The sequence below is a fragment of the Pelmatolapia mariae genome, linkage group LG16_19, assembly GCF_036321145.2.
Source record: "Pelmatolapia mariae isolate MD_Pm_ZW linkage group LG16_19, Pm_UMD_F_2, whole genome shotgun sequence".
In the NCBI taxonomy this organism is placed as follows: domain Eukaryota; kingdom Metazoa; phylum Chordata; class Actinopteri; order Cichliformes; family Cichlidae; genus Pelmatolapia; species Pelmatolapia mariae.
Window position 1 is genome coordinate 23,695,904 of NC_086241.1, and position 13,857 is coordinate 23,709,760.

Here is a 13,857-nt window from a genome sequence, read left to right on the forward strand (position 1 = left end):
ACTGTAAGACCAACTCTAAAAAAATAACCATTTACAGATTGTACTAAGAAAATACTCTGTAAATACTGTACTGTAAATACTCACCCAAAAAGTTATAAATCTATAAATGGAAGTGGTCAGCCAACAAATGCAGTATTTAATCCTTTTAACTATTCCCCCCAATTTTCAGCTCTTATAGGAAAATATTTAGCTTTTAATTTTTTTACGATTGGTTTTTAAATGTTTATTTCTTTGGGAACAAATGAGTTTAGGACTGAAGCCCATGGACAAGGCAGAAAAGCAGAAACATACTAAGAAATTACAGTTCTAGTCTAGGAGCATGAAATAACTCTGGTCTTGTCTTTGTAATTGCTTCTTTCCTTGTATCGCTTTCCTGGTTCTTTTCTCAACTACTTCCTTGTTGGCTTACACTCCTCCCTCCTCTCCCACAGAGATATTTGGTGGTAGATGTATCTTTTCAACCGTGTGACAGGAGACCAGCAGGAGTCCTCTTCCTAACCCCAGCACCTCTGACTGACAGCTCCGGAAGCTTATGGGGAGGTGTGGGGTATATATTGTAGCGATATAATTCCTACAGTAGGATGTTATGCCACTTTGGCCCTCTTTAGAGATAAAGAAGAAAAAACGATATGTCTTGACTATTTATCAGTCCTAAAACAACCAGTGTGAATGGGTTGGTGACTTAACTTCTCTTTTCGTCAGACTTCTGGTAATATTATGTCCTATTTCGTTTTCATTTTGTTTGTGTTCCTACTACAGGATCTGGTCAGATATATAGAGATGTTTGAGCTTTGTCCAAATGTTGTAAAAACAAAACGCGAATAAATTAATATTGAAAAGTAATTAAACTCCATGTTTCTCCTGCTGTTAAGGCAGAAGCAGTGGAAAACCACAGACTGTCCCGAGCAATGTCATTGGTCTCCATCCCCTATCAGAGAGCTGCACCCAGGGAAGCAAGGAGTGCGAAAAGAGGAACCTTGTTAAAGGTCAGGCATGATGGCACAGCTCTTTTAATTCACAGCTTTTCTTCTCACATCTCACAGGGAATGGGTTGTGCAACTGTGGCAACTGCGAGTGCTGGGACGGCTGGAACGGGAACGCTTGTGAAATCTGGGTGGGAGAAGAATACTGAGGCCAACAGAGAACAGGACACTGGGTTCAGAGAATTGAGACCTGGCTGCCCGGTGTGACCAGGAGCACCACGAGTCACGACCAAGCTGGTGAAACGCCAAGTTATCGAAACCACGGGGAGGAGAAAGGAAGACTAAACATGGACGTAGCTCTGCATTTCACAAACAGCATTCATAGTTTTATTGTACTGGTTACAAACTATCCTTTTAAAACTGGGTTTTGTAGATGAAAAGAAACAGCCATAGCTCTGTGCTTAAATCATATTACAATGTAAACATTTATGTTTTCAAAGCAGCTTTTTTTTGGATATTGTAGGAATGCTTACATATTTCAAATGGCTATATATAATAGGATGCAAGTACATGACAGTTTCAAATGCTGGAGAGAGGATAAAATGTATCATTAAGATGACTTTGTAGTAATATGTTTGATACTGTGGTCTGTTTTTACTGGTAAATGGTCTGCCCTTCCCACACTGGACTGAAAGTTTACTCGAAAGCTCGAGGCATAGGTTACGCTGAGGTTTTTATTTCTTTTTCATAATAAAACATTAAATGTGCCGCATGACACAACATTTTGCATGGAAAACAATGCAAAGACCTTAATCATACATGGTTACAAATTTGTTATAACATGACATAACTCCAATGGGCATACTTGCAATGGTATATATAGAGAGAGATATATTAGAAAATAAATCATTTTAATAGTGCCTACTCTCCTCCGTCAAACAAACAGTCTGCCCTGAAACCTTTACTGTCTTAGTAGTGGTTAAATTCTAAGTGGAAGAAACAAAGAGAAGGGAATAAATAGTTCAGTTGTGGCATGCTGGATGTCCATGTCACTTCAAATGGTGGTATCAGGGGATGAGAGCTGCACTGACACAAGAGCTCAGTCACCACTTGAAAAAAGGACCGATAAGAAGTCACAAAGAAAATTTAATGTAAATTCTACTTTGGCCTTTTTCATGCTTAAACTAGCCAATCCCCTCTGTTTTCTTTGTCTCTGAAAAATGACAGGTGCAATAATATACTGCACACTATATTGCATTAAGTATGTTACTGACATTACAGTATACCTTTATATAAATATTTTTTATTCAATATGTTGTATAATGTGTATACAACAAACACAAACTGTATAGTGTAGACAAACTCGTTGCATATATGTAAAATTAGCGGTACATACCAACAGTTCTTGATTGACATAGCCTACTACATGCAGTTCATCAATGCCATCCTCTCCCCATGCAACAGATGGGACAACATACAAAATAAGAGGTTCGAAAACAGAAGCTAGGATATTCTCGTAACACATTTGAACAAATGGGGTAACAAAGCAAAACGCGATTGGGATCTGGAGACGAAATCGACACACAACCCGTATACGAGAGAGATGAGGACGAACAAAACAAATGGCGGCTACAGCAATCCAAACAGATGTACTTGTACACACTGGTCATTTACAAAAATAAAGCCAGCCTTGAAGGAGCCAGTTAACTGGGCTGCAGGGCTGGGGCAGTCACCAGCCCAGCATGTAGAGTTTTGTAAGAGCGGAGGATGACAGTGGTTTCCAGCTCCTGTGTGTGTGTATATGACGCCATTTTTAGGATTAACAGCTTTGTACAGACAAATATTGATATCTATGTAATGTGCTTTGATGTGTTGTAATAAGAAATGGCCATGTATAATCCCAATAAACTCAGAAAAATGATATTTACCAAATCAAGTTCTTAATATAGTTGCACTTTTAGCAGCATACAGCAGCAACGATCTACTTAATGTTCTAAATCTTACTTAACTAAACTATTAGGGAAAGAAAAATCAGTAAAGCAAGACAAACATAAATACACTGATCACACAGAGCTTTGATAAACTGCTAACAGTCATGATGAAAACGCAAAACAAAGTGCAGTGAGTGTGCCGCAGCCGTGATACATGCCTGTTCAACTCCTACACTGAACTTCAGTGCTCATCCATTTGCACATAGTGAAGAACAATGCCCATACCTTACTCTTTGTAGAAAATACATGCATGTGATTATTCAAGGTATATGTACTTTTCCAAAGTGACATCAGTCAAGACCTTTGCGGATCTGAGCAGAGTTGATTATTCTGGACAGAACAAATGCTATCACAGTGAAAGCTTCCGTGAATTGAATCAGAAAGAGAATCGAGATTTGTTTTCTTTCTTTCTGTTTTTTTTTTTTTAAGAATCAGTTCTTCTTGGGATGAAAAAAAGACTTTGGTCATTTCAGAATGGATACATCTGAGTGTGTTTTTTTTTCAGTGAATAATGCTACGTGTCGTCTACATGGATGTATAGGGTGGGTGAGGCACCTTTGGCCCAGTGGGGACTGGGAACTTGTTTTTGCATGCCGGGAATCAAGGTCCAAACAGGCACGTGATAGGCCAAGATGATCAGAACTGGACTCTGCATGCTGAGCTAGAAGACAAATTCTCTCATTATAATAATAATATCTAGTCTTTTAAAAAGTTATGATTTTTAATAGTCATTTTCCCTAAGTTTTATACAGTGAAAATGTTATAATATAAGCCATCTCTTGTATATCTGCTGCAAGAAGAGGGAACACAATATTAACCTTGTCCATGCTTTAGCTTGCTGAACCAAATAGGGATGCAGCCAGTGTAAATGTCACCTACTGGTTTTCAGCCATGTTGTTTTCTGGCTTTATGTAGACACTGCTGTAAGGTGGCTGCCAGTGCTGCAGTTATAGACCATCTGGGTCAAAGCCACAAGCCTTGCCTCATAGTCCAAAGAAGTCGGTGAGTGAGGGACAGAGGCCTACAAGGCCTAGAGATATTCCTAGAGCCCACGCTCTGAAATAAGATTAAAGAAAAATAGACTTCAGATTTTCTATTTACCAGAGAAGGCGGACAGAACCGCTGGTGGGACCTAGATAGTGATATGTATACACCATTCCTTACAGCGCTCTCCCACCCACACACACATCTGTTTATAAATGTGTATGTGTGTTTGTATGTGTGTAGGGAGCTCCTCGCATTGATTGCAGTGGCGATAATTAGCACTTCATCAGCTATGATTGCAGGAGCTATCTGCCAGCCTCCAGCGTGTTTTATTGGCTGCTTTAAAAAAAAAATCTCAGATTTTCAACACAAACTTTGTGTGTCTGTCTATTAGAGTGTGTGCATATTGTAGGCAAGAAGAAAATTTGGACTCTTTTCCACATGTCTTTGCTTTTTATGCCACATTTGTGTTCATGTGTTTCTTAGAAAATCACGCAACCCCCTTGCAAAATGTTTTCTAGGTTACTTGACAAAGAGAAAAGTGTGACTAAAGATAGAAATAAAGGGAGAGGGGGACATACTTGTAAAAAATAGAGGACAACAGTCCAAATAGTTACTCTATCTATACAGTCTCTATCCCAGAACATAGCTGGTGAACTGTGGTATAGAAAATAGATCTGAAGGTACACAGACTCTGCTGCAACAGGGCATCATAGACAAGGGGGAGGTTTTTAGGGGGAATCATCATCAAGCAAAGTACCAGAAGCGTCATTGTGAAACGCACGTCCCTCCTGGGCTGGATGAAATCGGCCACCTCAGGAATCCATCTGCCTGTGCTGAGGCAGCTGGAGAATTTGGGAGAATGAGGTGGAGAAAAAGGAGGAGCGAGAGAAGAAAGGAAAGGAGGTTCGCCTGGATCTGCAGAAGGGTCTGGAGTCTAGTTGGATAAAGCCCTGTCTCCGTCGCATTCCTCCCCTCCAACACATGCACATACACTAGGCACTGGCGTGGCTATGTGGTGGGTTTGTCGGGCTTGCTGACGGGTTTCCCTCCGTTCATCACTGCCGGCTCACTTGTGCTTTTACTGGGAGGTACTGCTGCCTTGGGCACTGTCTCTCCAACATCATGCAAAGATGGCTCTCTGTACATGGCAACTGTCAGGGGCGAAAAATTAAAGAGAGAAAACAGAGAGAGTTTACACATCGAAAATGACTAAAGCAGCATCTATCCCCTATTCTTGTTCTTGAGTCCTAACATGTGGTAAAAACACAAAAATTCCTCAAATTCTCACACATTAAAGACAATAGGCAATTTACCGAAGGGAAAAAAAAAACGTGTTTTGATTAACTGGGCTTCGCACTGACTCACTTTTTTTTTCATCTATCTGGGCTGATGGAGACACAAGACACAATCTAAACACAAAGACTTTTTGACAAAGCTGCAAAAGTGTCTCATTATCCCCCACTTTACAGCCACTACACTACAGCTGTAATGGTGCCTTGACAGGACACTTCAACTTGATTCTCTGCTTAAATAATTCGAAGCAATCAGGCTGGTGGCTGACAAGATTGATGGTGGCATCTGCTGGACTATCAACATTTCATGCTGCACTTACAGAACAGCCCTGCCTCCTGTGCTCTATGCTTATAGGAGCAAAAGAATGAATCAGCACACAAATACAAAAGCATATCAAACATATACTATATTCTATACAGTTACATAGTTATACAATTAGTATTATGGAATCTTGTCATGTAGTATGATGCAGCAGTTGTCAAGCACATTATGTCAGTTTTGGGTATTTTTACATCCATACATGCATAATCATCTTTTCTGTATGTCTGCTACATACCTTCTAATGGCTTGGGCAGGAAGTGAGCAGCTGGTTTTGTTTTTTTCACTCGGTTCCCTTTCATGGCTTGGCCTTCTTTATTGAGCCCTAAGAACCAAGCTCTTCCCGACTCCTGTTGTCTGTACAACATGGACGAGTAGATCACATAGTAGTTCTCGAACACCGACTCTTTGAACTTGCATTCTGCTGTAAAGAGTTCCTGCGGAGAGACAAAAGAGGAGGAGACAGATTTTAAACAATGCTTTTGTTTTGTTTTGTGTTTACTAGAAAAAAAATGAATACGATACTTCACGAGGCTATAATCTGCACGGGGAGACATTAAAGCAGGCTTAAATCAATGATTCATGGTTCACATTGTGTAAGAATAAAAAAGATGTCAGATTCATAATTTATATTTAATGTTGAATGGGGGTCACCGGGACAAGTGTCATCTTTATTTCAAACTCGAATTGTGCAGAATAATGTGAAACCGCCCAACTAGTTAAAATGAACTTCACACTTCTGCCTGCCTTGAAAAGGATGAGCACTGCAGAGCCTCAGTCGGTGTAAGCATGCCTGATTCAGGCTGAGCCTGACGACGCAACTCTCATTCTCTCCTTGGCCTTAACCTTGACATCTGATGTTAGAGCACTCGTTTAGTCAATTAGCTCATGTTCCTGGCAGAAAGTATAGATTGTTAGACTGTGACCCCAGGACCACCACGCCTCACCCCAGATGCCAAGCCAGACTTGCTTCGCTAGTTTCTCAATGTTTTTAATTGGCAAAATCCAAAGGGGCTCATTTCCCCCCACATATTATATCTGCTTTAAGCAATTTGTCTATGACTGTATTCTGGACTTTGTTCAAATAATGATAGAGCTAATCAAGTGATTCTTTCATCCTTTACACCTCAATCTGGCTATGACAAATGAAGACAGAGGCACCACATCTCTTTCTGCTGTTACCTATTCATCTCCAGCCAGAAGGGTAATAAAAACGTTTTTTACACTGTCTGCCCCAGCAAGCTAAAAATAAAGGCATTCATTGGGGTATATTAATCAAAGCGTACAAAGGAGACATCCACCACATCTGTTGTGAGCAGTTCACACTGAATTGGTTCATAAAACCACAGGAAGTGTCATACTGCTGTGGTTTTCAATGTCTGGGGTCAGTGACAATATTCCTTAGAGATCACTATAAGGAGTACCTTCTCAGCTAGAAATATGTAAAGTCTTCATTATAATGGTTGTGTTATATGCAATATCATCACCTAACCACTGCGAACTAATTTCTATGCTAATCAATGTAAAACTAAACACACAAACATCTTTATGAAAGCGAGTCTTTGATGACTGTTTATCTATTTTTCCGCACCCCTTTGATTCTATGCTAATCTTCAGTAGATATAACAGTGATTATGTTCACAGTTGTTCAATGTGTCAGCATGCTAATAATAATTGTCCTGTTGCAGGCATTTCTTCATAAACCAGTGTAAAATATTGATCTGACAATGGTGCTTCATGAAAGGTTAGGGGATCTTTGGGGACTGTTCTCCGACACACACACACAGACACACACACACACACACACATACACACACACACACACACACACACACACACACACACACACACACACGCACGCACAAAAGAGGAAAGAAAAGAAAGGTCATTTCTGCACATTCTGTGCAGTACTATGCAAAAGTCTTGATTCACGCTTCATCAGGGAAATAGCTGCAGCAATTTGTTAAAACATCTGCAGCCATACACGGAAATACAATATATGAGGCGAAAGCAGAGTTTGTACAATTCTAAAATGCTGGAAAGTCAATACTTGTTGTGGCCACCTTTACTTTTCCGCACAGCCTGAACTCTCTTGAACTCTCTTAGTCAAGCTCTGGAGTAGTTTTCAGGAATAGTTCTCCAGGTTTCTTAAAAGCCATTCAAAACTCTTCTTTGCATATTTTTTGTCTTTTGTTCTGTTCTCTGTCAAGGTGATCCCACACGTTGTGGTCTGGGCTCTGGGGAGGCCAATCCATGACTGACAGTGTTCTGTTGTGTTTTTCCTATCCAGACATGCTTTTACTGCACTGGGATCATTGTCGTACTGAAAAATTAAGCCATTGCCAATCAGGCATTTTCCCGATGGCATTGCATGGTGGATCAAAATATGACTAAAACCAGGATAGAGCCTTCACTGTGTTTTACATGCATTGTTGTACCTCTTTCCTGACCTACTCTATACATACTGTACTGACAATGACTTGAATCAGAGATTTCACATTTGGATACATCACGCCATAAGACTTGTTGCCACTGATTTTCAGTTCAGTTCTTGTGTGTAAAAGCGAATACTCCCTGACTACTTGGAAGTGATTGCTGCATGCTGCTTGCAGTCGTTGTGCTGAAGCCTCAGTCACACAGGGCTACACACCAGTCAGTAGTAACCACCGATCGCTGGGGGAAAAATGTGTATTGCCCAACCAGTTGGTGCGTAGTTTCCTGAGGCTGACTGTCACTAGGTGAAATGAAAAGAGGTATACGGTGCTTTACAGGAAATCTCCTTGAGATTGATTTGGCTGCTAGATTGTCACTCTAACCCATAGTTTGCATGGAAGAAACTGACTTATCTGCAAAGGCTTGTCAACTGCTCGCTAAGTGATCGCAAAACTGTGAGGAGTGTGATGCAAACAGGAAACAAACACCATTCATCTTCTGAGTACTGTATAAGACTTTGAAACATGTGGTTTCAGGAATAAGGCACAACTTGGTGCCACAACCTCTTTGCGACTACTTTCACTGAGTGACATCGAGCAGTTAAGCAACCGGCTGAGTAATGGATATGCCATCCTTATGACCAAAGGTTTTCAGGGAATTGTTAACTGGTTTCCAGCCCTTACAATTAGATGTTGAAATATTTCACCCAGTATGACCAAATGTATCTGATGGTGCAAGATAAAATGCAGGTGAAACCCAAGTCACTTGAGTTCATTCTCTGAGATGTATCACACCTTCTACCAAATTTTCACGGAAATCCACGCAGTAGATTCTGAACAGTTTCCACTAATAACAGACACGGCAGTCAGCCGGAAGAATATTGAGCAGGATTTATCTCATGGGGTTTCTTCACAGCAACATTTCATGGTAATACATCAAAATGTTGCTGAGATATTTCAGCCTGAATAAAGCAGTGGCCTAATAAATCTTGCCATCTCTGGAGAGAAAAAAGTTCTCCTCTCTTGAATATCAGATTTTTCATAGTTGGGGATGATGGGGCTCTCTCTGTAGCGGCAGAGGTCATTATTTATGGGCTAAATGCTTAGTTTGGAACACAGGACACACAATGCCATGATTATCATGTAATTAGCGCTTTGCTGAATTACCCCTGTCAGAGCTTATCCTCCAGACACTATTCAGCTGAAAGGAGAGCTGAGCAGGAAGGAGCAGAAAGACACTTGGGATTACAATAATGATCCTAAGAAGCACCCGGCTGCATTTTGAGTGTCCTTTCTATCCTTGCTCGAGGACTCGTGGGCATTTCTGAGTGGAAGGTACAAATGCATGATGCATAACACCAGCATCAGCTGACGTGTCAGATAAACAAAACTCCTGTGAACGTCCACAGTCGGTTGCAGATATAAAGTATTGAAATCGTTATTGCAGGTCTTCAGAGGTACTGAGAGGTCAGGGTGGTATGGTTAGATATTTGTCGGAAAAATTCAGCTCCCTGACTTTGGTCTGTCTCGACAGTGATTACATTACACAAGAGACTTAACTTCAGTCTATTCTAGTGGTGAATGTAGGGATTAGGATCAGAACTATTAATGCTGCTTTTATAGCAGACCGCAGAGGCTGAGCAGGACAATCCACTGATAGGCAGACAAACTGCAGGCTGAAGCAATAAAAACGGAGCCTTACATGACAAAACCCTGAGCACGAGCCCGAGCGCGTTCAAATCAAACAAGCATTCTCTCCGGATGATGATGCGCAAGCTCAACCCCATCATTATTTGTCGTGTGTCAGCGGCAAGCAGTAGTTTGTCATATGGCTGCTTATTATGTCCAAGCTGTCAGTAAGGGGGGAATGAGTCCACACTGCCAGGGAGGTGAAAGAACATGGTTTTATTGGCTGTACACAAGAGTTTGCAGCAAATTGTGGAAAAATGCTGTCTTAAGGGGCGGCTGTCATTTTTCTTCTGGATGAAACACCAAAAAAAGAACAAATTCATTTGTTAAACAAACTAACCACTGTTCTTTAAGAGTGGTTTAAATGATTTTTCATGCTATAGAAAACTGTTGCTGAGCCGATTAGAAGCAAAACGTTTTTACCTTCATGGTTCCTTGACTTGATTCAACAAGGTAATTAATTCTGCTTTTTCCTCGTCAGGTGAGCTGCACCCCAGGTAATTAGGCACATCATTTTGATGCCGGTCCAGCACTGATTACTTATATAACACCTACAAAACAGCCTGGAGTCAAAGCAATCTATAAGCTGGAGCCAAGTCCGTAATTGTGGTTAATCAAATGCCTTCATATAGATGCACGTCTCTGTTTATGCAGGCTGAGCAAGTGGAGGTGGTTTGTTTGTGGAATGAGACGTCTGGTCAACATAATCAGTTTGATTGGAGTTTGGAGCAGTGGAGGCAGCTATAGCAGACAAAATGTTGATTGCATTTGAAGCGTGTATTTCAGTCATATCATTTGTCATATTCGTTGTCTTAACCCAAAACATCCCTCTTTTTTTCATTTGTTCTAATTTCATCACTTCAAGAAAATGTATGTGAGTACCCAAGCAGAGATTAGGGACAGCTAGAAACTACATCCATATTATGCCTCTTTTCTACTAGTAGCTCCTCGACCTGACTCGAATCGACTCTGTTCTACTGTGCTTGGTTCGGTCATTTTTCATTACAACTGAGTACCACATCAGTGTGTGTGGGGTCGCTGTAGGAGCATGGCCAAAAGTCCTGTGATGTCATTTGTATGCGACACAAACACAGCACAACAACTGAAGATATCAAGGCTGCTGCTCAGTCTATCGCTTTTTGTCTGACTCAGTTTTTGTGCAGCTGTTTCCCTCGTTGCCAGGTTTCAAAAATGGCGGTTTGACTTATGTGAAGAAGTTGCTCTCATTAATCAGCAAGTGATGCCAATTAGTGGTGTGCAGTCTGCTGATGTCATATTTTTGGATCAACTCAGCTCGCCCCGGCTGAGCAGGTACTAAAAAGTATCTGGTACCAGGAACTACCACCTAATGGAAAACCCTAAAAACCAAGTTGAGTTGTGCCGAGTTGATATTAGTGTACTAGTCATATTGTGCATATTAACTTTATCGTGTCAAAATAGGAATTAAACCTCTCCAAATAGTTGACCCAAAACTGATCAACGATTTAGCCTGCTCACACTTTACAACAGGGTAAATGGAGATTAAATGATTAAATGACACGGTCTGCTCAAATTGACAAAACTGAAGGGAGTCACCCAGATTTGTAGTATTCTGCAGACATTTAGCCTCTTTTAGCTTCTTGTATAGAATTCACAGACTGCAACTTTACTGTTTGGCTTCACTCTCACCCCATTCAAATTACTGCTGTTGTTCCACGACTCTTGGCTAAACAGTTACAGCATCAGTTTCTGAACAACTCAATCAGGTATTGGTGTCTTTTTTGTTTTGCTGCCTGAAAGGGACAAAATCTTATTTTGCTGCATTAATTTGATGAAAAGTAAACCGCTAGAGCTGAATTTAATGAGACCTTTGCTTGTCTCACAGATAATTTTCTTTGAATGGCATGTCGCAAATATTTTTTATGTACATGGAAGAGTCTTAAGAGTGCTTTAGCTAAGCCACCATTCCAGTGGGACTTTATTAAGGTAAAACAAACACCTGGCTTTTCTAAAACCCAATTGTGCTTTTCTTGAAAAAATATTGCTGCGGGATTGATTTTGTTGTTTTGTGTTCACCACAGGCAAATGTAGTACATTTAGAAGGACAAGCCAGATTCACTGAAAAATTCATGGGTTACGTTCATGTAAAAACAAAAACAAAAATCTTTTTTTTCCTTGTTTAAAATCTTTGGCATTAAATTCCCCTTATAACAAAAAAGTACCCCAAGCAATTCTGATGTTGACATATGAATTTGAAGCTATATGAAAAACCAGAAAATCTTTACATTCAGAGGTGTGCGCTAAATATTTTCTACCCAACATCAAACTGATATTTTGGGAAAACATGGGTGACACTGAAGGAGAACAGGGAGAAGGAGACTCAGACACACTACACACTTTCACACCAGTGGAAAATCGAATCATTTTTGAGGCACCAAACGGTTGATTTTCTTCCCACTCGATCTCCCCCGCCTGGCGCTCCACATCAGTGGCTCCCTGGCTCGTGATTGGCCATGCTCTGAATGGGAAGGCCATAATTGACCTTGGCCACAGACAGCGTGAGGGCCAAAACAGCTCAGCCCTACATAATCAGCCCCGGTCACCAAAGCAAAAAAGACAGGCACAGAAATAAAGAACAGCCAGAGCAAAACAGAAAAACTGACCAACTCATGGGGAGAAAGGTTGAGGGGGGAAGAAGTGGCTCAAGGGAGCGTTAATCTTTCTACAGAATACATTTTTAAAAAGGCACATGGATACAAAGAGAGCGTGAATTAAAAAATTCCCTGAGTAAGAGTAATTACAGTTTAAAAACAAGAGAGTCACTCTAAAACAAAGACTCTTTGGAAAAATCTCCATAAAGGTCACGATTGCAAGGCCTCCTAAAAGTAGGTGAGTCGAGGTTCATGTGGGAGGGGGCACATTATTATGCAGAGCGACTGCTCACTACCCCACTGTGGAAATGAAGAAATTGTTTATTAATGCTGGCAGCATAAAACCTGTTAATCCATGGAAAAAGGTCAACCTCTAGAAAGCTGAGCTGCATTTACAATGCCAAGCTGCTCTCATATGTATAAGAGTCACGTCGACAGTGTGTGCAGACAACGGGGGCTTCGGCAGACCTGTCTGATTATCACCCTCAGAGAAAGAGAAGGAGACGGGACCGAATGAGGAGAGCTGGTAGTAAACAGCTGGATGAATTGTGTACGGACACGGTGTACAGTTTCCGTTTTCTTTCTTTCTTTTCCCTAAACGATCTGAATGCACATCACACACAAGCATATGTGCTTATAAGAGCTAAATGATATTATGACAATAACATATACATCTTGGAAAACTTACAAACGAAAGCTTAAACTTAACGGCAGGGAGTTTATTTAAAGAAGCATACAAAAAAAAAAGCATTTCAAAAAAGAAAACAGATGACAAAAGTCAAAGTAAGATAAAGATGACTTCCTGTCTAAACCTCAAAGGCGTAATGTCAGAGAAATATCTCTTGACTTCGTTCCTTGTCTTCACAGATCTTTGGATCTGCACAAAGTGAAGCTGTCATGCTTTCCAACACTGACTCAAATGTGCAATAACACCGTGTTTTATGAGCGGCTTGGAGAATGCAGTTAAATGATGATTGCTAATCATCGAGTTCGTGTCTGGAAAAATAAAGGAAAAGAAAAATAACACATAATGAAAAATAATGATGAAAAATAAAACACAATAATACATAATGCTTAAAATTGAGTCACTTTATTGTTTATTTTTCATATTTTAATGTCTTTGGATATGCTGAAATCAAATTTCATTCTGTATTCTATAGAGGAAGATGAAGATATTTCCTTATTCACTGAAGTAGATAGATACTTCAGCGTACCATATCAGTTCATTTATGTGCACTAACTTAATATGCTTCTGCAAGCTTAACAGAAATAACCAAAAACGCATGTGCTTCACTAAGCTGCACTAACCTACATACTGTTTACTGGAAGGGTGGTAGAAAACAGTGGCACCCTTAAAGTGTTTGGCCACCAGAAGCACTTAAGCTTTCAATAAAGTTTCCCTGAAGGCACAGAGCCTTTAACACCGAACCAGTACAGCTCCCTTGGCTCATTACACACCCACACATGTGCACACAAGCACAGAGACACAAACATGCACAAAAAAAACCTTGCTGTAGGGAAATGATGCTTTTCTCAGTGAGAGATGAATCTGTAGCATGCGATATCCAATAAATATTTAGGACCTGGGTTTAAA

General features: G+C 40.5%; 2 protein-coding genes across 6 annotated transcripts in view; one reads left to right on the top strand and one right to left on the bottom strand.

Moving 5' to 3' along the window:
- The window catches only part of itgbl1 (integrin, beta-like 1), a 49,171-nt gene extending 45,600 nt beyond the window's left edge, over nt 1–3,571 (top strand). Inside the window, exon 11 of the mRNA XM_063497214.1 lies at nt 1,044–3,571. Within this exon, the coding sequence (XP_063353284.1) occupies nt 1,044–1,132 (89 nt within the window). The 3' untranslated portion in view covers nt 1,133–3,571. The remainder of the gene's footprint in view (nt 1–1,043) is intronic.
- A 113-nt stretch (nt 3,572–3,684) lies between these two features.
- fgf14 (fibroblast growth factor 14) overlaps nt 3,685–13,857 on the bottom strand; it is a 105,587-nt gene continuing 95,414 nt past the window's right edge. For all 5 annotated transcript variants that reach the window (XM_063497216.1, XM_063497218.1, XM_063497217.1 and 2 more), the window contains 2 exons: nt 5,751–5,949; nt 3,685–5,052 (listed from right to left, as the gene is read on the bottom strand). In XM_063497216.1, the coding sequence (XP_063353286.1) occupies nt 4,910–5,052; nt 5,751–5,949 (342 nt within the window). In that variant the 3' untranslated portion in view covers nt 3,685–4,909. The remainder of the gene's footprint in view (nt 5,053–5,750; nt 5,950–13,857) is intronic.